The sequence below is a fragment of the Bombina bombina genome, chromosome 1 (genome assembly GCF_027579735.1).
Source record: "Bombina bombina isolate aBomBom1 chromosome 1, aBomBom1.pri, whole genome shotgun sequence".
Taxonomy (NCBI): domain Eukaryota; kingdom Metazoa; phylum Chordata; class Amphibia; order Anura; family Bombinatoridae; genus Bombina; species Bombina bombina.
The window spans coordinates 1,584,579,596-1,584,606,726 of NC_069499.1; the positions used below are offsets into that span (position 1 = coordinate 1,584,579,596).

A 27,131-nucleotide genomic window follows, 5' to 3' on the forward strand; every position below is an offset into this window, starting at 1 on the left:
TGAGAGATCATGTACACAAAATCACTACCACAAAAATCATTTTAAAAAAATGAAATGAAAATCCAGTACCAATAATTTTTAATACATTATAATATGTAAAGATGCAGCTCTTTCAGACAGATGGCAAGTGTCCCAGAAGTCACTAGTGAGCATGAATAGGATGAGCTACTAGTCATTAGTAGTAAATAGGTCTCTATAAAGAATCACTCGCTACTGTTTAGATGACAAGTGTCCCAGAAGTCACTAGTGAGCATGAATAGGAAAAGCTACTTGTCATTAGTAAAAAGGTCTGTATAAAGAATCACTAGTCACTATTTATATGACAAGTGTCCGAGAAGTCACTAGTGAACATGAATAGGACGAACTACTTGTCATTAGTAGTAAATAGATCTCTATAAAGAATCAGTAGTCACTATTTATATGACAATTGTCCCAGAAGTCACTAGTGAGCATGAATAGGACGAGCTACTTGTCATTAGTAGTAAATAGATCTCTATAAAGAATCAGTAGTCACTATTTATATGACAAGTGTCCCAGAAGTCACTAGTGAACATGAATAGGACGAACTACGTGTCATTAGTAGTAAATAGGTCTCTATAAAGAATCACTAGTCACTATTTATATGACAAGTATCCCAGAAGTCACTAGTGAGCATGAATAGGACGAGCTACTTGTCATTAGTAGTAAATAGGTCACTATACAGAATCACTAGTCACTATTTATATGACAAGTGTCACAGAAGTCACTAATGAGCATGAATAGGACGAGTTATTTGTCATTAGTAGTAAATAGGTCTCTATAAAGAATCACTAGTCACTATTTATATGACAAGTGTCCCAGAAGTCACTAGTGAGCATGAATAGTACAAGCTACGTGTCATTAGTAGTAAATAGGTCACTATAAAGAATCACTAGTCACTATTTATATGACAAGTGTCACAGAAGTCACTAATGAGCATGAATAGGACGAGTTATTTGTCATTAGTAGTAAATAGGTCTCTATAAAGAATCACTAGTCACTATTTATATGACAAGTGTCCCAGAAGTCACTAGTGAGCATGAATAGGACGAGTTATTTGTCATTAGTAGTAAATAGGTCACTATAAAGAATCAGTAGTCACTATTTATATGACAAGTGTCCCAGAAGTCACTAGTGAGCAAAAATAGGACAAGCTACTTGTCATTATTAGTAAATAGGTCTCTATAAAGAATCACTAGTCACTATTTATATGACAAGTGTCCCAGAAGTCACTAGTGAGCATGAATAGGACGAGCTACTTGTCATTAGTAGTAAATAGGTCTCTATAAAGAATCACTAGTCACTATTTATATGACAAGTGTCCCAGAAGTCACTAGTGAGCATGAATAAGACGAGCTACTTGCCATCAGTAGTAAATAGGTCTCTATACAGAATAACAAGTCACTATTTATATAACAAGTGTCCCAGAAGTCACTAGTGAGCATGAATAGGACGAGCTACTTGTCATTAGTAGTAAATAGGTCACTATAAAGAATCAGTAGTCACTATTTATATGACAAGTGTCCCAGAAGTCACTAGTGAGCATGAATAGGACGAGTTACGTGTCATTATTAGTAAATAGATCTCTATAAAGAATCACTAGTCACTATTTATATGACAAGTGTCCCAGAAGTCACTAGTGAGCATGAATAGGACGAGCTACTTGTCATTAGTAGTAAATAGGTCTCTATAAAGAATCACAAGTCACTATTTATATGACAAGTGCCCCAGAAGTCACTAGTGAGCATGAATAGGACGAGCTACGTGTCATTATTAGTAAATAGGTCTCTATACAGAATCAGTAGTCACTATTTATATGACAAGTGTCCCAGAAGTCACTAGTGAGCATGAATAGGACGAGCTACGTGTCATTATTAGTAAATAGGTCTCTATACAGAATCAGTAGTCACTATTTATATGACAGTGTCCCAGAAGTCACTAGTGAGTATGAATAGGACGAGCTACGTGTCATTAGTAGTAAATAGATCTCTATACAGAATCACTAGTCACTATTTATATGACAAGTGTCCCAGAAGTCACTAGTGAGCATGAATAGGACGAACTACGTGTCATTATTAGTAAATAGATCTCTATAAAGAATCACTAGTCACTATTTAGATGACAAGTGTCCCAGAAGTCACTAGTGAGCATGAATAGGACGAGTTATTTGTCATTAGTAGTAAATAGATCTCTATAAAGAATCACTAGTCACTATTTATATGACAAGTGTCACAGAAGTCACTAATGAGCATGAATAGGACGAGTTATTTGTCATTAGTAGTAAATAGGTCACTATAAAGAATCACTCACTACTGTTTAGATGACAATTGTCCCAGAAGTCACTAGTGAGCATGAATAGTACAAGCTACGTGTCATTAGTAGTAAATAGGTCTCTATAAAGAATCACTAGTCACTATTTATATGACAAGTGTCCCAGAAGTCACTAGTGAGCATGAATAGGACAAGCTACGTGTCATTATTAGTAAATAGGTCTCTATAAAGAATCACAAGTCACTATTTATATGACAAGTGACCCAGAAGTCACTAGTGAGCATGAATAGGACGAGCTACTTGTCATTAGTAGTAAATAGGTCTCTATACAGAATCACTAGTCACTATTTATATGACAAGTGTCCCAGAAGTCACTAGTGAGTATGAATAGGACGAGCTACTTGTCATTATTAGTAAATAGGTCTCTATACAGAATCACTAGTCACTATTTATATGACAAGTGTCCCAGAAGTCACTAGTGAGCATGAATAGGACGAACTACTTGTCATTATTAGTAAATAGATCTCTATAAAGAATCACTCGCTACTGTTTAGATGACAATTGTCCCAGAAGTCACTAGTGAGCATGAATAGGATGAGCTACTTGTCATTAGTAGTAAATAGGTCTCTATAAAGAATTACTCGCTACTGTTTAGATGACAATTGTCCCAGAAGTCACTAGTGAGCATGAATAGTACAAGCTACGTGTCATTAGTAGTAAATAGGTCTCTATAAAGAATCAGTAGTCACTATTTATATGACAAGTGTCCCAGAAGTCACTAGTGACCATGAATAGGACAAGCTACCTGTCATTAGTAGTAAATAGGTCACTATAAAGAATCAGTAGTCACTATTTATATGACAAGTGTCCCAGAAGTCACTAGTGAGCATGAATAGGACGAGCTACGTGTCATTAGTAGTAAATAGGTCTCTATACAGAATCACAAGTCACTATTTATATGACAAGTGTCCCAGAAGTCAATAGTGAGCATGAATAGGATGAGCTACTTGTCATTAGTAGTAAATAGGTCTCTATAAAGAATCAGTAGTCACTATTTATATGACAAGTGTCCCAGAAGTCACTAGTGAGTATGAATAGGATGAGCTACTTGTCATTATTCGTAAATAGGTCTCTATAAAGAATCAGTAGTCACTATTTATATGACAAGTGTCTGAGAAGTCACTAGTGAGCATGAATAGGACGAGCTACTTGTCATTAGCAGTAAATAGGTCACTATAAAGAATCACTCGCTACTGTTTAGATGACAATTGTCCCAGAAGTCACTAGTGACCATGAATAGGACAAGCTAGGTGTCATTAGTAGTAAATAGGTCTCTATAAAGAATTACTCGCTACTGTTTAGATGACAATTGTCCCAGAAGTCACTAGTGAGTATGAATAGGACGAGCAACGTGTCATTAGTAGTAAATAGGTCTCTATAAAGAATTACTCGCTACTGTTTAGATGACAATTGTCCCAGAAGTCACTAGTGAGCATGAATAGGACAAGCTACTTGTCATTATTAGTAAATAGGCCTCTATAAAGAATCACTAGTCACTATTTATATGACAAGTGTCCCAGAAGTCACTAGTGAGCATGAATAGGACGAGCAACGTGTCATTAGCAGTAAATAGGTCTCTATAAAGAATCACTAGTCACTATTTATATGACAAGTGTCACAGAAGTCACTAGTGAGTATGAATAGGATGAGCTACGTGTCATTAGCAGTAAATAGGTCTCTATAAAGAATCACTAGTCACTATTTATATGACAAGTGTCCCAGAAGTCACTAGTGACCATGAATAGGACGAGCTACGTGTCATTAGCAGTAAATAGGCCTCTATAAAGAATCACTAGTCACTATTTATATGACAAGTGTCCCAGAAGTCACTAGTGAGTATGAATAGGACGAGCTACGTGTCATTAGTAGTAAATAGGTCTCTATAAAGAATCAGTAGTCACTATTTATATGACAAGTGTCCCAGAAGTCACTAGTGAGCATGAATAGGATGAGCTACTTGTCATTAGTAGTAAATAGGTCACTATAAAGAATCAGTAGTCACTATTTATATGACAAGTGTCCCAGAAGTCACTAGTGAGCATGAATAGTACAAGCTACGTGTCATTAGTAGTAAATAGATCTCTATAAAGAATCACTAGTCACTATTTATATGACAAGTGTCCCAGAAGTCACTAGTGAGCATGAATAGGACGAGCTACTTGTCATTAGTAGTAAATAGGCCTCTATAAAGAATCACTAGTCACTATTTATATGACAAGTGTCCCAGAAGTCACTAGTGAGCATGAATAGGATGAGCTACTTGTCATTAGTAGTAAATAGGTCACTATAAAGAATCAGTAGTCACTATTTATATGACAAGTGTCCCAGAAGTCACTAGTGAGTATGAATAGGACGAACTACTTGTCATTAGTAGTAAATAGGTCTCTATAAAGAATTACTCGCTACTGTTTAGATGACAAGTGTCCCAGAAGTCACTAGTGAGCATGAATAGGACGAACTACTTGTCATTAGTAGTAAATAGGTCACTATAAAGAATCAGTAGTCACTATTTATATGACAAGTGTCCCAGAAGTCACTAGTGAGCATGAATAGGACGAGCTACGTGTCATTAGCAGTAAATAGGTCTCTATAAAGAATCAGTAGTCACTATTTATATGACAAGTGTCCCAGAAGTCACTAGTGAGTATGAATAGGACGAGCTACGTGTCATTATTAGTAAATAGATCTCTATAAAGAATCACTAGTCACTATTTATATGACAAGTGTCCCAGAAGTCACTGGTGAGTATGAATAGGATGAGCTACGTGTCATTATTAGTAAATAGATCTCTATAAAGAATCACTAGTCACTATTTATATGACAATTGTCCCAGAAGTCACTAGTGAGCATGAATAGGACGAGCTACGTGTCATTAGTAGTAAATAGGTCTCTATAAAGAATTACTCGCTACTGTTTAGATGACAATTGTCCCAGAAGTCACTAGTGAGCATGAATAGGACGAGCTACGTGTCATTAGTAGTAAATAGGTCTCTATAAAGAATCACTAGTCACTATTTATATGACAAGTGTCCCAGAAGTCACTAGTGAGCATGAATAGGACGAGCTACGTGTCATTAGTAGTAAATAGGTCTCTATACAGAATCACTAGTCACTATTTATATGACAGTGTCCCAGAAGTCACTAGTGAGCATGAATAGGACGAGCTACGTGTCATTATTAGTAAATAGGTCTCTATAAAGAATCAGTAGTCACTATTTATATGACAAGTGTCCCAGAAGTCACTAGTGAGCATGAATAGGACGAGCTACGTGTCATTAGTAGTAAATAGGTCTCTATACAGAATCACTAGTCACTATTTATATGACAGTGTCCCAGAAGTCACTAGTGAGCATGAATAGGACGAGCTACGTGTCATTATTAGTAAATAGGTCTCTATAAAGAATCAGTAGTCACTATTTATATGACAAGTGTCCCAGAAGTCACTAGTGAGTATGAATAGGACGAGCTACGTGTCATTAGTAGTAAATAGGTCACTATAAAGAATTACTCACTACTGTTTAGATAACAATTGTCCCAGAAGTCACTAGTGAGTATGAATAGGACGAGCTACGTGTCATTAGTAGTAAATAGGTCTCTATAAAGAATTACTCACTACTGTTTAGATGACAAGTGTCCCAGAAGTCACTAGTGAGTATGAATAGGACGAGCTACGTGTCATTAGTAGTAAATAGGTCTCTATAAAGAATTACTCACTACTGTTTAGATGACAAGTGTCCCAGAAGTCACTAGTGAGCATGAATAGGACGAGCTACTGGCATTAGTAGTAAATAGGTCACTATAAAGAATTACTCACTACTGTTTAGATGACAAGTGTCCCAGAAGTCACTAGTGAGCATGAATAGGACGAGCTACGTGTCATTAGTAGTAAATAGGTCACTATAAAGAATTAATCGCTACTGTTTAGATGACAGTATGCAGAGGATAATAATATGTAGATAATTTTAAAGCCATGAACACTGTGTAAGGACAAGAAGCTGCCTCATAGTCTGTCCATCAAATATGTATGTGTTTAACTCTTTAGCTGCCAGAGGAATCTGTTGGTGCTGCGGAATCTGTTGGCGCTCTACAAATAACCAATAATAATAATAATAATAATAATAATAATGATAATAATAATAATAATAATAATAATAATAATGATAATAATAATAATAATAATAATAATAATGATAATAATAATAATGATAATAATAATAATAATAATAATAATGATAATAATAATAATAATGATAATAATAATAATGATAATAATAATAATAATAATAATAATAAAGAGGGAGCAATGTGTTTTACATTAAAGGGTCACAAAGGACAAAATTGGGTATTGCATGGACGCATTTCAGTTTTAAATAAAAGCACTTTGCTTCTAGTTAACGATTTAAACACTTAAAAAGCATTTATTAAACAGCGGATTCTGCTTCTGAGTCCCATTGCTTCAGGCTCATCTGAAACTTAAGGTAAGAAGCGACCGCTGCTCCTTAACCTGACCCCACCTTATTGAAATCATCCCAAAATGATCGGGATAACTGACAGCCCCTGCTAGGGCCAATTGGCCACCAGTGAGCAGCAATGCACAAGCAGTTCACCAGAAATGCTTGTTCAATGTTAAATGCCGATAGTGTATGCTGCCCGCGCTCGACAGTTAATAAATCAATCCCCAAATCTTCTCAGAGAGTTAGCAGTGACTTGTACATTACACACCACCGCCAGCTCTGTGAGCTTAGTGCACGGGCCCTCACAGCATATGTACGTATGTCGCAACATACCTAGGTAGCCTCAGGAGCAGCAATATGCTACTGAAACCTAGCTGGCGATTGGTGGCTACACAGATGACTCTTGTCATTGGCTCACAAGGAGTGTTCAGCTAGCTCCCAGTAGTGCATTGCTGCATTTAAGCTGACTTTAACTTTGTGTTTAATCCATTTCTAGGGCAATAATAAAATGCATGTTTATGCCCCAAAGTACAACCCACAGCATTTAGTAATTAGTAAGTAGATCGGGCAGATGGTAATGAAGTCCAGAAAACTTTTATAAACTGCACCATATAACAATCTGAATGTTTCCAAACTTAAAGGGACAGTCTAGTCAGAATTAAACGTTCATGATTCAGATAGGGCATGCCATTTTAAACAACTTATCAATTCACTTTTATTATCAAATTTGCTTTGTTCTTTTGGTATTCTTAGTTTAAAGCTAAACCTAGGTAGGCTCATATGCTAATTTCTAAGCCCTTGAAGTGTGCCTCTTATCTTATATAGATGATATTGTGCTCTATGCACGTGGAGTTATTTAAGAGTCACCACTCTGTAGTAGACTGTCCCTTTAACACCAATGAAATTTCTGTGAGCAAAAGGCTCCAATTACCTCACTAAAGAGTCTGTATAAAGCTTTGCTAGTGATTACGTTTCGTTATCAGCATCAGTCGGGGTTTTTTATTAGTTTTAATACAAATTCATTGCGATAACAAATCCATATTCATCTATACATTGTTACGTGTACATTCGGCTATATATTAAAGCAATACGCTTTTTTTATACATTTTTATACCTTAAAATGAAAGGAAAGAAAAAAGAAAAAGTAGTAAAAGAAAGGAGATAAAAGAAGAAAATTCATGAAATTATTACAATATAGATCCACCAATCTTATTTCATTAATATAGATAGTGAATTCTTCCTTTCAATACATATTAGAATACATACATTGATATTCATCTATTTATGGATTGTTCCTACAGGAATAGAATTCTCTTTGCCTACATACTAGCTATAATGGGTTTCTTCAAGGGCAAGTATGGACTTCTTTAACCCACTGATTATATGTTGGTATTTGTGGTTTCTTCCATAGATTGGGAATAAGGTGTTTGGCACAATTTAACATACTTTGGAGTATTTTTTTACAAAGTTTGTATCTTATATTTGGGTAAAGATTAGTAAAAATCAGTTCAGGGGAAAATGTAATAGTCTTATCCAGGGTTGAATTGATATCATTATTTATCGGTTCCTAAAACCCCTTTAACACAGGACAAGAGTACCAGATATGAGTCATGGTTTCTATCTCTCCACACCCCCTCCAGCATTTAGCCGAAGCTCCTGGAAAATTCTGTCTTAGTTTTTGGAGAGTAAGATACCACCTAAACAAAATTGTGTAATTTAGTTCCAATATGTTTGGGGGAAGATTTGGCAGTTAGATGGAAAAAAAATTCAATTGTATGTCTGTCGGTCGTTTCTGTAATTCTATTTCCCAGTATTTGATGTATGTCGGTTGTCTGTCGACGATGTTTTTTGCAACATTTTGTATATAATTGATATGTGTGTTTTAGATATTTCTGGGGAAATAATTAAAATTTTGTTAGAGGCCTTAAAACCAAGTCTTTCTGGGGTCAAATCATAATAGCATGTCTAGTTTGGAAGTATACGAACCACTGGTGAAAGGGGGAGTCCATTTTGTTTTTAAGAGTGTTTTGAGATTTAAAGTGAAAGTCAATCCTAGCTTTGTATAAACGCAAGGATTGACTATTGAAACAAATAAAGGAGACTTTCATTCATGAAATATAAGATACTTCATGTAGAAAGCTCCTTTATTTGTTTCAATTGATCACCGTTTTTACCTGGTACAGCAGCCCAGGGCTAAAAACTATTTTTGGCTAAAAGGTGACGTTTTCACCTCTTAGCCAATAGCCATGCAGTAAATCCGTCTCCCATGGGCGCCAAGCCAGATTTACCGCACGGCTATTGGCTAAGGTGAAAACGTCACCTCTTAGCAAAAAAATTTTTTTGCCGTGGGCTGTTGTAGCAGCGAAAAACGGCGATCGATTGAATCAAATAAAGGAGCTTTCTACATGAAGTATCTTATACTTATCTTATACTTCATGAATGGAAGTGCCCTTTATTTGTTTCAATAGTCAATCCTAGCATTTGTACAACACTAGGATTGACTTTCACTTTAAATATCAAAACACTCTTAAAAACGAAATGGGCTCCCCCTTTCACCAGTGGTTCGTATACTTCCAAACTAGACATGCTATTATGAATTTAGAGTATCCATTTCATCTTTTGTTAAGGTTGGGGTATTTATTTGTTTTAAATATTTATTAATCATATAGGTCTTGTCTTCCGTGGTGTGTTTTTTTAAATTATATAGGGATGTGTAATATGATACAAAGCTACTTACAATGTCTTCACTATTATTATGAGATATACTTGGCGAGTGTGTTATTGTTCTAATAAGGGTTCTAGCTAAAAGCCTGCCTGCTTTGTTTCGTCCTATAAAGAATTTGGCTTTTGTAGTAAGAGCTTGCATTTGGCCATATTGTATTAGATACTTATTTACATTTTCTCTCGCTACCCTCAATTCTGTTAGAAGTTGGTCACATGTGGAATTTTGTTTATGTCTATGTTCTATTGTGGTTAATGTATCAGTCAAATTTGTTAATTGTGATTTTTTTTGCTTTCTGCATTTTATGGAATATTTTATAAATTCTCCTCGAATTAAGCTTTTATAAACTTCCCAGTTATTAGAAGCGGAGGTATCTTGTGGGTTGTTAAATTGAAAAAAATAATCTGTACTTTTTGCTACTTGTTCTATTATTAGGGGGTCAGAGAAGCTATAGTCATTTAATCTCCAATTGGTTTTATGTGATGAGCGTGAAAGGTACTGCTAACTTTGTTATGGTCTGACCATGATGCTTGCAAAATTTGTGAGTTTTTTTTAATGAAGATAATACATTTTGGCTACATAATATGTAGTCAAGTCTATTATAGTTGTGATGTAAATGAGAAAAAAAAAGTATAGTCTTTTTGGGTAGGGCGTGTCATCCTCCATGTGTCAAAAAGCATGAGGTTTGTCAGGGCCTGCCAGTTGGCTTTTATTTGACTAGTACGTATATATGACCTACCTGTGGATGTATCCATAACAGGACAAATAGGAAAATTAAAGTCACCTCCTGTGATAATTGGTCCCTTAGCTATGCCTATGATACGGTTGGCCACTTTTCTAAAGAATACTGAGATGGTCTATTAGGTGCATACACATTTACAATTGTAATAGGAGCGCCATATAGTAAGTCCACTATCATCAGAAGCCTACCATCATTATCCATGTGTTTTTGTAGAAGCTCTAATGGAGATACACACTCAATTTTTCTTAGTAGGACCTGAGCTGACATAGTGCTGTGTATAATGTTTTTTTGATAAAGTAGGTTCATTCTGTTTTTTTAAAATGTGTTTCTTGGGTTAATACGCTGTTAATTGCTTTTTTGAAAAAATCATTGTATGCTAAGGAACATTTTTCGGCTGACAGAAATCCCTTCACATTTTGTGTAGCTACTGTTATAGTGTTATTCATGATTCAGTAATAAAGAGCTATATAATAAATATTATAAGGGTCTATACTTATAATGTTTCTATATTGTTTTGTGTGAACATTCCTAGCTTAAGTTTTAAATAATAAGTATTGGTGTAGGATATAGAAATAAGAAGAAAAGAGAATATGTTTATAAAAGTTCTCGTGTATTTTTCTTGTAGTTCTGTGGTTAGGTCTGGGGGACTGTCGTCGTGGTCAGTAAGAACTTAGCCAAAAAACATAATTTATGTAAGAACTTACCTGATAAATTCATTTCTTTCATATTAGCAAGAGTCCATGAGCTAGTGACGTATGGGATATACATTCCTACCAGGAGGAGCAAAGTTTCCCAAACCTCAAAATGCCTATAAATACACCCCTCACCACACCCACAATTCAGTTTAACGAATAGCCAAGAAGTGGGGTGATAAAAAAGGAGCGAAAGCATCAAAAAAATAAGGAATTGGAATGATTGTGCTTTATACAAAAAAAAATCATAACCACCACAAAAAGGGTGGGCCTCATGGACTCTTGCTAATATGAAAGAAATGAATTTATCAGGTAAGTTCTTACATAAATTATGTTTTCTTTCATGTAATTAGCAAGAGTCCATGAGCTAGTGACGTATGGGATAGCAGATACCCAAGATGTGGAACTTCCACGCAAGAGTCATTAGAGAGGGAGGGATAAAATAAAGACAGCCAATTCCGCTGAAAAAATAATCCACAACCCAAATCAAAAAGTTTTAATCTTATAATGAAAAAAACTGAAATTATAAGCAGAATAATCCAACTGAAACGGCTGCCTGAAGTACTTTTCTACCAAAAACTGCTTCAGAAGAAGAGAAAACATCAAAATGGTAGAATTTAGTAAAAGTATGCAAAGAAGACCAAGTTGCTGCTTTGCAAATCTGATCAACAGAAGCTTCATTCCTAAAAGCCCAGGAAGTAGAAACTGACCTAGTAGAATGAGCCGTAATCCTTTGAGGCAGGGATTTACCCGACTCCACATAAGCATGATGAATCAAAAGCTTTAACCAAGACGCAGAAGCCTTCTGACCTTTCCTAGAACCAGAAAAGATAACAAATAGACTAGAAGTCTTCCTGAAATCTTTAGTTGCTTCAACATAATATTTCAAAGCTCTAACTACATCCAAAGAATGTAAAGATTTCTCCAGAGAGTTCTTAGGATTAGGACACAATGAAGGGACAACAATTTCTCTACTAATGTTGTTAGAATTCACAACTTTAGGTAAAAATTTAAATGAAGTCCGCAACACCGCCTTATCCTGATGAAAAATCAGAAAAGGAGATTCACAAGAAAGAGCAGATAATTCAGAAACTCTTCTAGCAGAAGAGATGGCCAAAAGGAACAAAACTTTCCAGGAAAGTAATTTAATATCCAGAGAATAGATAGGTTCAAACGGAGGAGCCTGTAAAGCCCTCAGAACCAAATTGAGACTCCAAGGAGGAGAAATTGACTTAATGACAGGCTTGATTCAAACCAAAGCCTGTACAAAACAATGAATATCAGGATGATTAGCAATCTTTCTGTGAAAAAGAACCAAAAGAGCAGAGATTTGTCCTTTCAAGGAACTTGCAGATAAACCTTTATCCAAACCATCTTGAAGAAATTGTAAAATTCTAGGAATTCTAAAAGTATGCCAAGAGAATTTATGTGAAGAACACCAAGAAATATAAGTCTTCCAGACTCTGTAATAGATCTTCCTAGACACAGATTTACGAGCCTGTAACATAGTATTAATCACTGAATCAGAGAAATCTCTATGACTAAGTATTAAGCGTTCAATCTCCATACCTTCAAATTTAATGATTTGAGATCCTGATGGAAAAATGGGCCTTGAGATAGAAGGTCTGGCCTTAACGGAAGTGTCCAAGGTTGGCAACTTGCCATCCGAACGAGACCCGCATACCAAAACCTGTGCGGCCATGCTGGAGCCACCAGCAGTACAAACGAACGCTCCATTAGGATTTTGGAAATCACTCTTGGAAGAAGAACTAGAGGCGGAAAGATATAAGCAGGTTGATAATCCAAGGAAGTGACAACGCGTCCACCGCTTCCACCTGAGGATCCCTGGATCTGAACAGATACCTGGGAAGTTTTTTGTTTAGATGAGAGGCCATCAGATCTATTTCTGGAAGCCCCCAGATTTGTACAATCTGAAGAAATACCTCTGGGTGAAGAGACCATTCACCCGGATGTAACGTCTGGCGACTGAGATAATCCGCTTCCCAATTGTCTATACCTGGGATGTGAACCGCAGAAATTAGACAGGAGCTGGATTCCGCCCATACAAGTATCCGAGATACTTCTTTCATAGCCTGAGGACTGGGAGTCCCTCCTTGATGATTGACATATGCCACAGTTGTGACATTGTCTGTCTGAAAACAAATAAATGATTCTCTCTTCAGAAGAGGCCAGAACTGAAGAGCTCTGAAAATCGCACGGAGTTCCAAAATATTGATTGGTAATCTCGCCTCCTGAGATTCCCAAACCCCCTGCGCTGTCAGAGATCCCCATACAGCTCCCCAACCTAAAAGACTCGCATCTGATGAGATCACAGTCCAGGTTGGACGAACAAAAGAGGCCCCTTGAACTAAACGATGGTGATCCAACCACCAAGTCAGAGAAGAACAAACATTGGGATTTAAGGATATTAATTGTGATATCTTTGTATAATCCCTGCACCATTGATTCAGCATACAAAGCTGGAGAGGTCTCATGTGAAAACGAGCAAAAGGGATTGCGTCCGATGCAGCAGTCATGAGACCTAAAATTTCCATGCATAAAGCTACCGAAGGGAAAGATTGAGACTGAAGGTTTCGACAAGATGAAACCAATTTCAGACGTCTCTTTTCTGTAAGAGACAAAGTCATGGACACTGAATCTATTTGGAAACCTAAAAAGGTTACCCTTGTCTGAGGAATCAAGGAACTCTTTGGTAAATTGATGCTCCAACCATGTCTTTGAAGAAACAACACAAGTTGAATCGTGTGAGATTCTGCAGAATGTAAAGACTGAGCAAGTACCAAGATATCGTCCAAATAAGGAAATACCGCAATACCCTGCTCCCTGATTACAGAGAGAAGGGCACGAGAACCTTGGAAAAGATCCTTGGGGCTGTAGCTAGACCAAAAGGAAGAGCAACAAACTGGTAATGCTTGTCTAGAAAAGAGAATCTCAGGAACTGATAGTGATCCGGATGAATTGGAATATGAAGATATGCATCCTGTAAGTCTATTGCTGAACAAAAGGCAGAATAGTCCTTATAGTCACCATCTTGAATGTTGGTATCCTTACATAAAGATTCAATATTTTTAGATCCAGAACTGGTCTGAAAGAATTCTCTTTCTTTGGAACAATGAACAGATTTGAATAAAACCCCAGGCCCCGTTCCAGAACTGGAACTGGCATAATTTCCCCAGCTGACTCCAGATCTGAAACACATTTCAGAAACGCTTGAGCCTTCACTGGGTTTACTGGAATGCGTGAAAAAAAAAAATCTTCTCACAGGCGGTCTTACCTTGAAACCTATTCTGTACCCTTGTGAAACAATGTTCTGAATCCAAAGACTTTGAATCAAATTGATCCAAACATCTTTGAAAAATCGTAACCTGCCCCCTACCAGCTGAGCTGGAATGAGGGCCGCACCTTCATGCGGATTTGGGAGCTGGTTTTGACTTTCTAAAAGGCTTGGATTTATTCCAGACTGGAGAAGGTTTCCAAAACTGAAACTGTTCCTTTAGAGGAAGGGTCAGGCTTTTGTTCCTTATTCTGACGAAAGGAACAAAAACGATTAGCAGCCCTATATTTACCTTTAGATTTTTTATCCTGAGGTAAAAAAGGCTCCCTTCCCCCCAGTAACAGTTGAAATTATTGAGTCTAACTGAGAACCAAACAATTTATTACCTTGGAAAGAAAGAGAAAGCAATGTTGACTTAGAAGTCATATCTGCATTCCAAGACTTAAGCCATAAAGCTCTTCTAGCTAAAATAGCTAAAGACATATACCTGACATTAATTCTAATGATATCGAAAATGGCATCACACATAAAGTTATTAGCATGTTGAAGGAGTTTAATAATGCTATAAACATTATGGTCTAACACTTGTTGCGCTAAAGCCTCCAACCAGAAAGTTGAAGCTGCAGCAACATCAGCCAAAGAAATAGCAGGTCTAAGAAGATTACCTGAACATAAATAAGCCTTCCTTAGAAAGGATTCAAGCTTTCTATCTAAAGGATCTTTAAACAAAGTACTATCTGCCGTAGAAATAGTAGTACGTTTAGCAAGAGTAGAAATAGCCCCATCAACTTTGGGGATTTTATCCCAAAACTCTAATCTGTCAGATGGCAAAGGGTACAATTTCTTTAACCTTGGTGAAGGAGTAAATGAAGTACCCAGACTATTCCATTCCCTAGAAATTACTTCTGACATAGCATCAGGAACTGAAAAAACTTCTGGAATAACCACAGGAGGTTTAAAAACTGCATTTAAACGCTTAGTAGTTTTAATATCAAGAGGACTAGACTCCTCCATATCTAAAGCAATCAACACTTCCTTAAGTAAAGAACGAATAAACTCCATCTTAAATAAATATGAAGATTTAACAGTGTCAATACCTGAGGTAGAATCTTCTGAATCAGATAGATCCACATCAGAAATAAATAAGTCAGAATGATGGCGGTCATCTAAAAATTCATCTGAAATATGTGAAGTTTTAAAAGACCTCTTACGTTTAGCAGAAGGAGGAATAACAGACAGAGCCTTTTGAATAGATTTAGAAACAAATTCTTTAACATTAACAGGAACATCCTGAACATTAGATGTTGAAGGAACAACAACAGGTAATGGATTATTACTAATGGAAATACTATCTGCGTTTAAAAGCTTATCATGACAAGAATCACAAACAACAGCCGGAGGAAGTGTTACCAAAAGTTTACAACAAATGCACTTAGCTTTGGTAGAACCAACATCAGGCAGCGTCTTTCCAGAAGTAGATTCTGATCCAGGGTCAGGTAATGACATCTTGCAATATGTAAAAGAAAAAACAACATATAAAGCAAAATTATCAAATTCCTTAAATGGCAGTTTCAGGAATGGGTAAAAATGCAAAATGAAACAAGCTTCTAGAAAACAGAAGCAACTGAATAGTGAGACTGAAATAGTGTGAAAAAAACTGGCGCCAGGAATGACGCCCATATTTTTGGCGCCAAGATAACGCCCACACATTTTTTAACACCAAAAAAAAGTCAGCAATACACATACGTAAAAAATGACGCAATTACGTAAAAACTTCCGGCACCAACTATGACGCCGGAAATGACGAAATTTTTGCGCCAAAAAAGTCTCGCGCCAAAAATGACGCAATAAATAGAAGCATTTTCTGCACCCGCGAGCCTAACAGCCCGCAATTTTTGAAAAAAAAAAGTCAATTGAAAATTTAAGGTAAGAAAAATTAAATTTATATGCATTTTCCCAAAAAATTAAACTGACAGTCTGAATGAAGGAATACTGATTATCCTGAATCATGGCAAATATAAGTTTAAAGACATATATTTAGAACTTTACATAAAAAGTGCCCAACCATAGCTTAGAGTGTCATAAATAAAATAAGACTTACTTACCCTAAGACACTCATCTACATATAGTAGATAAAATTACAATAAATATACCGAATATCACAAAGAAAAAAATGTGAAATAAATGTGATAACAAAAATCATAAAAGGAAAACCAAATAAAGTTCTGAATCAAGGATATGTCTGTGTCCTCTGGATGAGTTTTTCAGCTTGTTAGCATTCCTCAGTGAGATCCCATAAAAAAGGAAACAGAAAATTGCAACATAGTGTGAATCTGTAATGGCACTTTGAGGAAGTAGTTGTTTTGTAACAAATGACTACTCACATGTGTTGGAGCTTTCCACTAAGCTCAAGGATATGCGCACTCCCACTTTATACTGATGGGAAAACAGTACACTAGGCAAAACTTGGATACAAATTTATTTTAAAATATATAAAAGCGTCACATAAGCCTTGATAACACCACAATGTAAGGGTACAAAAGCAGATATGCTGTAACAAATGCTTCAAATCGCCAAACTTGCAAAGAGGTAAATGGATCAGCAGGAGTGTGACCGCTGAAACCAAAACCTTTTTAGTAGCAAGACAATAGCGCTAAGCCCCCAGGTGTCCTGGCTAGTGTAGAGACGCAATAAAACTCAATCTAGAACAGTTCAGTTCCGACGTACGTTTCGCTGGTATGCTTTGTCAAGGAATATAGTAGATAGCCAAACCAGTACTGAAACGAGAATCAGTAGAGGTAATGGTATATAAGAGTATATCGTCGATCTGAAAAGGGAGGTAGGAGAAGAAATCTCTACGACCGATAACAGAGAACCTATGAAATAGATCCCCTAGAGGAAGACCATGGTATTCAAATAGGCAATACTGTTTTCACATCCATCTGACATTCACTGCACTCTGAGAGGAAAACCGGGCTTCAGCCTGCTGCGAAGCGCATATCAATGTAGAATCAAGCACAAACTTACTTCACCACCTCCATGGCAGGCAAAGTTTGTAAAACTGAATTGTGGGTGTAGTGAGGGGTGTATTTATAGGCATTTTGAGGTTTGGGAAACTTTGCCCCTCCTGGAAGGAATGTATATCCCATATGTCACTAGCTCATGGACTCTTGCTAATTACATGAAAGAAATGAGATTTCATTTATATATATTGGTGCATTACATTTCGCCACCAAATTGATGTTCTTATTTGAATTTCCTATTGTAAATCTTAGGGGGTAACTTTGATCCTTATATAACAGCTGTAAGCTTAGTTATGCTTTTGAATCAATAATCCTGGTTTGTTGGACTAAACAACATACAATGAATACATCTACTAACCATAATAATAGATATTATATATAAGTTCCAAGCTCAATCCTAGTTTGTATTATAATAACTATACTTTTATAGTATATTACATATTGCTACCATAAGAATGTCTCTATATACTACCTAATGAGTGTTAGTAGACATCATGTAACAAACATTACCAGCTTTACTATAAGTGTAGGCAAATAAGATGTGCAACAGAGTCTAACAAAGCTGGTAGTAAGTACGATACAAAAACCTCTGTTAAAAAAAAGAGGGAAAAAATATGTTTTCGTTTATGTTAGTGTATTGCTTATCGCCAACTTGGTGGCCTTCTTGTCTAATGTGTTGGTGTGATGCTTTTCACCGCCATAGTGACATTCTTATCTGACTTTCTCAATATGAAACCTAAAAAATGACATTAATCATTGTGAAACCTTTATATAGCTATAAACTTATTATCTATAAACTAATACAACTTATGGTATATACCTGTATACCTATATAATATAGTAAGTATCAATCTTCATATGATTGTGCATATTTACACGTCTCCCCCTTTGTGTCTTTTTTAAACTTGATGTCTTGGGAGAATGCCTACAAAATGAAAATATTCATTATGTGATACGTGTTCCATTATAAGCGTGTTAGTGAGTGTAATTGGATAAAGCTTGTGGAAAGCTTATGGAGTGCTGATAATGAACATAATATACTTGCCTCAGTTAACCTGTAAGATAGGTATTATGCACCTGTCCTTTTACAGTATATTAAGAGTATTTATAAGTGTTTATAATAGTACATTTACATATCTCAACCATGAGGGTGTTCTTATCTAAGTTTCTCATTGTAGTGCTTAAAAAAATGGTAATAAACATTATAATACAAGTGTACAAAGTCTCTGTTAAATACTTATAGAACTAATAATTAATAAGATGCATCAGTGCTTTTATAACACAACTTGCTTCCATCCCTTACAGGCTATTTTTTTGTCCTGGTTGTCTGTATCCGCTGATTCTGTGTACTTAAGGGAGAGGTGTAGGTGTGACTGCTGGGCTGGGCTGTCATTGCCTTGTCCGTAAGATCTATTTTAGCCTTAACAAATCTGTGCAGTAATTAGTGCACAACACAAGAAAGTGATTCACGTACCCTGCACAACAGGATCGCCGTCTTCTGCCGAGCATTTGTAGAATTGATTACACACTGCAGACAACGCTGACACAGCAGCTTCCTGTAGACGAAAACACATATTTATTCCACGTCACTAACAATGGCATGTGAGTTTATAAAGTGCAAACTTGTGGTCTGACAGATCAGCTTTGTTCCTATAGGCGACAAAAGGGGCCTCTATATCTATAAACCACTGGGCCCTTAGCAAAAATAAAATGCACTTTATACACAGTATACAGATACATACACACACATCTCAGCACTTTATACACAGTATACAGATACATACATACACATCTCAGCACTTTATACACAGTATACAGATACATACATACACATCTCAGCACTTTATACACAGTATACAGATACATACATACACATCTCAGCACTTTATACACAGTATACAGATACATACATACACATCTCAGCACTTTATACACAGTATACAGATACATACACACACATCTCAGCACTTTATACACAGTATACAGATACATACACACACATCTCAGCACTTTATACACAGTATACAGATACATACATACACATCTCAGCACTTTATACACAGTATACAGATACATACATACACATCTCAGCACTTTATACACAGTATACAGATACACACACACACATCTCAGCACTTTATACACAGTATACAGATACATACACACACATCTCAGCACTTTATACACAGTATACAGATACATACACACACATCTCAGCACTTTATACACAGTATACAGATACATACATACACATCTCAGCACTTTATACACAGTATACAGATACATACATACACATCTCAGCACTTTATACACAGTATACAGATACATACGTACACATCTCAGCACTTTATACACAGTATACAGATACATACGTACACATCTCAGCACTTTATACACATTATACAGATACAAACACATACACATCTCAGCACTTTATACACAGTATACAGATACATACGTACACATCTCAGCACTTTATACACAGTATACAGATACATACACACACATCTCAGCACTTTATACACAGTATACAGATACATACATACACATCTCAGCACTTTATACACAGTATACAGATACACACACACACATCTCAGCACTTTATACACAGTATACAGATACATACATACACATCTCAGCACTTTATACACAGTATACAGATACATACATACACATCTCAGCACTTTATACACAGTATACAGATACACACACACACATCTCAGCACTTTATACACAGTATACAGATACATACACACACATCTCAGCACTTTATACACAGTATACAGATACATACACACACATCTCAGCACTTTATACACAGTATACAGATACATACACACACATCTCAGCACTTTATACACAGTATACAGATACATACATACACATCTCAGCACTTTATACACAGTATACAGATACATACATACACATCTCAGCACTTTATACACAGTATACAGATACATACACACACATCTCAGCACTTTATACACAGTATACAGATACATACACACACATCTCAGCACTTTATACACAGTATACAGATACATACATACACATCTCAGCACTTTATACACAGTATACAGATACATACACACACATCTCAGCACTTTATACACAGTATACAGATACATACATACACATCTCAGCACTTTATACACAGTATACAGATACATACGTACACATCTCAGCACTTTATACACAGTATACAGATACATACGTACACATCTCAGCACTTTATACACAGTATACAGATACATACGTACACATCTCAGCCCTTTATACACAGTATACAGATACATACATACACATCTCAGCACTTTATACACAGTATACAGATACATACGTACACATCTCAGCCCTTTATACACAGTATACAGATACATACATACACATCTCAGCACTTTATACACAGTATACAGATACATACATACACATCTCAGCACTTTATACACAGTATACAGATACACACACACATCTCAGCACTTTATACACAGTATACAGATACATACGTACACATCTCAGCCCTTTATACACAGTATACAGATACATACATACACATCTCAGCACTTTATACACAGTATACAGATACATACGTACACATCTCAGCCCTTTATACACAGTATACAGATACATACATACACATCTCAGCACTTTATACACAGTATACAGATACATACATACACATCTCAGCACTTTATACACAGTATACAGATACACACACACATCTCAGCACTTTATACACAGTATACAGATACAAGCACATACACAGTTTTCGTCACATGCCTGCTGTGGTCCCCAGAAAGGAGACACAATACTCTGTGCAGTGTATCCCAGGCAACAACCAGGGTCAGATGTGCTTAGATTCCTTTACACTATAAAATATGTAACCACTGGCAATGATAAAGCCTCTGAAGTAATATTGTAAATATGTTTAATTAGACAATGCCATAAAATGCTTTGCCACCCTGTACCAAATAATGATGACATGCGACTGACTCTCACATAACCATATCACTGCCATAGTATTACACACACTAAACGCTGTGAGCTTACTTACAGCTGTCCCTATCTGGCCTCCCCCGGGAGATTAGATAAGGAGAAAAGGCACTTATGGTAACTATGCTACAACATGGCTGAACTGTACAGCTATTTCTTTACACAACTGATCATCTGGGAGGTTTTGGTGATTCTAAAGGGGCCCAAATCAACCTCTCACTATAGATGTATAACATAAGACTTCTCATTCAAAAGAGGCAGTTTCCTTACAGCTGTAAAGTCATCTTCATAACCATCACCTGGAGGCAGCCAATAGCCTCACTTGCTGATCTCAGGGTTCACAGAACAGATCTATTTTTAATCTTATTAAAAACTAGTTGGTAAGCCTTCCCAAAGGGCAATCTATGTGTTGTTAATTAAAAAAAAAAAAATAGAACTACAGAAAAAAATAAAATTATAAAATTAAAAAAAATTAAACCTAATACCTATGAAAATACCCCCCCCCCATCTAATGCTAAACTCCCTTAAAGGGATTTTTGTAGAGCATTGCCTTAAGTTAAACAGCTCTTTTGCAGTTACAAAAAATGCTAAGTCCCCCCCTAACAGTAAAACCCCCCAAAATAAAAAACCTAACACTAAAAAAACTAAACTATCCATTGCCCTGAAAAGTGAATTTGTATGGGCATTGCCCTTAAAAGGGCATTCAGCTCTTTTGCTGCCCATCCCTAATCTAAAAATGTTTTTTTTTTTGTTTTTTTTTAAACCACTAAAGCACCAAATAGATACTCACGGGTCCTGAAGTCCGGCAGAGAAGGTCCTCTTCTATGCGGTGAAGTCTTCTTCCAAGCGGGGACCTCTTCTTTCTTCATCCAGGACAGCGGAAATGAAGACCAGCAACGGCGGAACTCAAGACTGGCGACCACGGAGCCATGGAGCGTGAAGGATCCTCTTTTTACGTTTGCCGCCGTACACTGAATAGTGAATTCAAGGTACGCAAATAAAGATGGCGTCCCTTGAATTCCTATTGGCTGATTTGATTCTTCAAATTCAAATCAGCCAATAGGATGAGAGCTACTGAAATCCTATTGGTTGTTTTAATCAGGGGTTTGGTGAGTGGGGGGGTTTACAGTTAGGGGGACTTAGTATGTTTAATTCTTAAAAGAGCTGTTAAACTTAGGGCAATTCCCTATAAAAGGCTATTGGTAGTTTAGCATTAGATTAGGGCGTGCTTTTATTTGAGGGGGTGCTTTTTTATTTTCATAGGGATTAGGTTTAATTTTTTAAAACTTTGGTAATTTGTTTTTTGTTTTGTTTTTTGTAATCATAGCTTTTTTACTTTTTGTAACTTTAGTATTTTTTAGTTTATGAAATTTGGGTTAATTTAGGGGGTGTTAGGTTAGGGGGCTTAGTAATTGAATTAGTTATTTGCATTGTGGGTTTTGGCGGTTTAAGGGGTTAATAAGGTTTATTGCGATGTGGGGGGTTTCGGTTTAGGGGTTAATAGGGTAATTAGGTTTATTACGAAGTGGGGGTTTGCGGTTTAGGGGTTAAAAGGTTAATTATGTTTATTGCGATGTGGGAGTTTCGCGGTTTAGGATTAATAGGGTAATTAGGTTTATTGCGATGTGGGTGGTTGACGATTAAGGAGTTAATTACTTTATTATTTTGCGATGTGTGGGTTTGCGGTGTATGTGTTAATACTTCGTGCGGGCGGTGTGTGTGGTTTTTTTTTTTTTTTGTAATGCTCTGTTTGCCTTCACTGCATCCCGGTGGATTCCAAAAATGGCAGGGTGCAGCCTCCGCTGCATCCAGATTAATTATTTTCATTGAGGATGCGTGCGCAACTGCCGACGGCGTTGGAGATTACAAACGCAAATATAGTATAGATAACAAGTATCCCAATAAATAGGAGAACCAAGTGAGTTCTGAAAATGTATAGAGGATGATTTGTCATTATTTGTATCAAGCCAATTATATGTACTTTTAAAAGGATCTTATATAATAATAATGTTACATATTATATTCCGATTCATTTACTGCAAGATGGTGAAAAGTGGCAAAAAATAATAGATATTTTCTAATTTTGAGATGTTGTTTTTTATCTAACAGTTGTTGTTTAGGGGAGATATAATAATGGCTTCTGCAGTTTATAAAGTAGCTTTTTCCCATATTTGGGTATTTCTGCAAACTAAAGTTATTTACTAAAAGTGTTTGGCTGCTAAAAAAAACATGGTATGATTTGTGTGGGTACCTTCTAGAAAGCACTCACTGAAATTCATTGTAAAATGGCTAAGTAGAGAAGGGGTTAAACGTAAAAGGCTTTTTAATATTAAGTTGCAGTGTATTACTGGCAGGCTTTGCCCAGGGGACCAATACAACACACTTTAATAAGTGTCACTGTACAGTGATAATGATAAACATCTATGCACTAAATAAATAAATGCAACACTCTGCACTATAAATCATAATACAGGCACCTAAACACACGCTGCACACTGTAATTGATAAATTGGTAATATACGCTGCACAGTGTAATTGATATATTGGTAATATATACGCTGCACAGTGTAATTGATATATTGGTAATATACGCTGCACAGTGTAATTGATATATTGGTAATATATATGCTGCACAGTGTAATTGATATATTGGTAATATACGCTGCACTGTGTAATTGATATATTGGTAATATACGCTGCACAGTGTAATTGATATATTGGTAATATATACGCTGCACAGTGTAATTGATATATTGGTAATATATACGCTGCACAGTGTAATTGATATATTGGTAATATATACGCTGCACAGTGTAATTGATATATTGGTAATATATAGGCTGCACTGTGTAATTTATATATTGGTAATTGTTACAAACTGCTGTTTGTAACTGGCCCTTTAAATGGAAAATTGCCCTGCTTCCCTGGATTTTGGAGAAGCCTATTTGCCAGCCTCCTTCCACATGACTATGGCCCCTGGAAGATTGTGCCCCTGAAAACATATTAACTTTTATTGGGTGTGTATGGCCCTTTAAGAACCGTCTGGGGACATATTGTGACTTTGGTGAACAATGCCCCTTTAAGACTATGTCCCCAGACCTGTGAAATGACTTGTCCCTGGCTTTCTCCCACTTGGTTCAGTTTCCTTGTGTGCCATTAAGTGCTATGTGACAGACCTATGTTGACCCTCTAACTTGAATCTTTGACTCATGTTTGTAGGATACAGCTTATAATCACTACAGGGATTGCTATGCTCTTCATACTCCCTTAGCTACAGGGATTGCTACAGAAGGAAGAGGTTCACCTACTGGAGCCTGGTCATAGGTCCAGGGTGCAGAGCAGACGGCGAGATACCAGCCCAGCAGCGGTGGTTCATAGAGTCTGCATTACTTATGGTGGCTACGCAGCAGTTATAGAGTCTACGGTGCTGCTGCTCCTTTGGTGAGCACTAGGAGCATCCTTTTCTACGGTCCAACTTCCAGCCAGCCTGGAGGCAACCGTAACATTTGGCGGCAGCGGTGGGATTGGCGTCCTAGCGCAAGGAGCAGCACCCCAACAGCACTGGTATCGTACGAGAATTATTGAGGGCAACGCTAGCCACTGCGCAGCGTCCCTACCTACAGCAGCATGGAGCTGACAAGACACTGGTCAGAACCCTGTGAAGAGCACCTCAACCTGATCCGTCGCTATGAGGGCGCTGATTTCGTTCCAGAGGTAAAGAGGCGGCTAGTCCGATATGGTCCAGACCCTGCACAGGAGGTAGTCAGTCGCCACAACCGGGAATTGGCTACTGAGAACGAAGCGGCACGAGCCTTTGAGGGCCAACTGTGGAGTTTGAGGGTATGGACACCTGGTCTCTCTCCCCAGCCACAGCATGTTCCACAGGGAGAGGAGAGCAGCGACCTCCCTCCCCAGCGGCAGTATACTGTGCAGAGGGAAGAGACAACCGGTCTCCTTCCCCAACCCCAACCAGAGATACCAGAGGCAGCAGGCCTCATAGACTGGTCCTGGGAGGACCCCCAGCAGGCAGGTGGAGATGGGACCGCAGTCTCTCTACCGGCCCTACAGGGATGCTGGGCAGGCGGCCCAGATCCCCAGCGACAGACCCAGCTACAGGGAGGGGAGAGCATCGACCTCCCTCCCCAGCCGGAGTGTGCCTTCCAGGGAGAGGAGACAACCGGTCTCTCTCCCCAGCCGCAGCATGTTCCACAGGAAGCGGAGAGCATCGACCTCCCTTCCCAACGGCCGCCGGAGTATCAGGAGGAGGAGGTAAGCCAATCTCCCCCTCCCCAGCTAACTCCTAACTTGGGCCCAGGGTTAACAGTGGAGATGTTGGCCCCCACTGACCCCCATGTTCCCTTTGCCACCGGGCAGGACTATGCCCCAATTCCCCCAGCAGAAGAGCTGGCATCAGGACAGAGCGCTGCTGGCCTCTGCCCTACAGACCTTGTCCTTGTTACAGAACTGGCCTGCAAACCCCTCACCCCAGCAGAAGCGCTGGCACCAGGGCAGAGTGCCGCTGGCCTCTGCCCCCCAAGTACCACCAGCTATTTGCCCAGCTGCGCCAGGAAGGCCGAGGATGCTGCACTTTCATCCTGCAACCTGGAACTTACAGGCCAGTACTACGTATTGTGGGGGGCTACTTTGCTGCTAGCGATTATTTGTGGGTGGGTTGCGAGACTAACTTGGGCACTGACCGGCAGAAGGTCAGGTGCCTGGTTAGTCTCCCTCCAAAAGGGGAGATATGTTACAAACTGCTGTTTGTAACTGGCCCTTTAAATGGAAAATTGCCCTGCTTCCCTGGATTTTGGAGAAGCCTATTTGCCAGCCTCCTTCCACATGACTATGGCCCCTGGAAGATTGTGCCCCTGAAAACATATTAACTTTTATTGGGTGTGTATGGCCCTTTAAGAACCGTCTGGGGACATATTGTGACTTTGGTGAACAATGCCCCTTTAAGACTATGTCCCCAGACCTGTGAAATGACTTTCCCTGGCTTTCTCCCACTTGGTTCAGTTTCATTGTGTGCCATTAAGTGCTATGTGACAGACCTATGTTGACCCTCTAACTTGAAGCTTTGACTCATGTTTGTAGGATACAGCTTATATCACTACAGGGATTGCTATGCTCTTCATACTCCCTTAGCTACAGGGATTGCTACAGAAGGAAGAGGTTCACCTACTGGAGCCTGGTCATAGGTCCAGGGCGCAGAGCAGACGGCGAGATACCAGCCCAGCAGCGGTGGTTCATAGAGTCTGCATTACTTATGGTGGCTAAGCAGCAGTTATAGAGTCTACGATGCTGCTGCTCCTTTGGTGAGCGCTAGGAGCATCCTTTTCTACGGTCCAACTTCCAGCCAGCCTGGAGGCAACCGTAACAGTAATATACGCTGCACAGTGTAATTGATATATTGGTAATATACTCTGCACAGCGCAATTGATATATTGGTAATATACGCTGCACAGTGTAATTGATATATTGGTAATATAGGCTGCACTGTGTAATTGATATATTGGTAATATACGCTGCACAGTGTAATTGATATATTGGTAATATATACGCTGCACTGTGTAATTGATATATTGGTAATATACGCTGCACAGTGTAATTGATATATTGGTAATATATGCTGCACAGTGTAATTGATATATTGGTAATATACGCTGCACAGTGTAATTTATATATTGGTAATATACGCTGCACAGTGTAATTGATATATTGGTAATATATGCTGCACTGTGTAATTGAGATATTAGTAATATATAATGCACTGTGTAATTGAGATATTGGTAATATACGCTGCACAGTGTAATTGATATATTGGTAATATACGCTGCACAGTGTAATTGATATATTGGTAA

At 37.8% G+C, this 27,131-nt stretch overlaps 1 protein-coding gene across 1 annotated transcript in view; it reads right to left on the reverse strand.

The window, feature by feature from the left end:
• Window positions 1–27,131, reverse strand: part of TBCD (tubulin folding cofactor D) — a 1,563,032-nt gene that overhangs the window by 690,732 nt on the left and 845,169 nt on the right. The window contains exon 28 of the mRNA XM_053710319.1: window positions 18,752–18,833. Within this exon, the coding sequence (XP_053566294.1) occupies window positions 18,752–18,833 (82 nt within the window). The remainder of the gene's footprint in view (window positions 1–18,751; window positions 18,834–27,131) is intronic.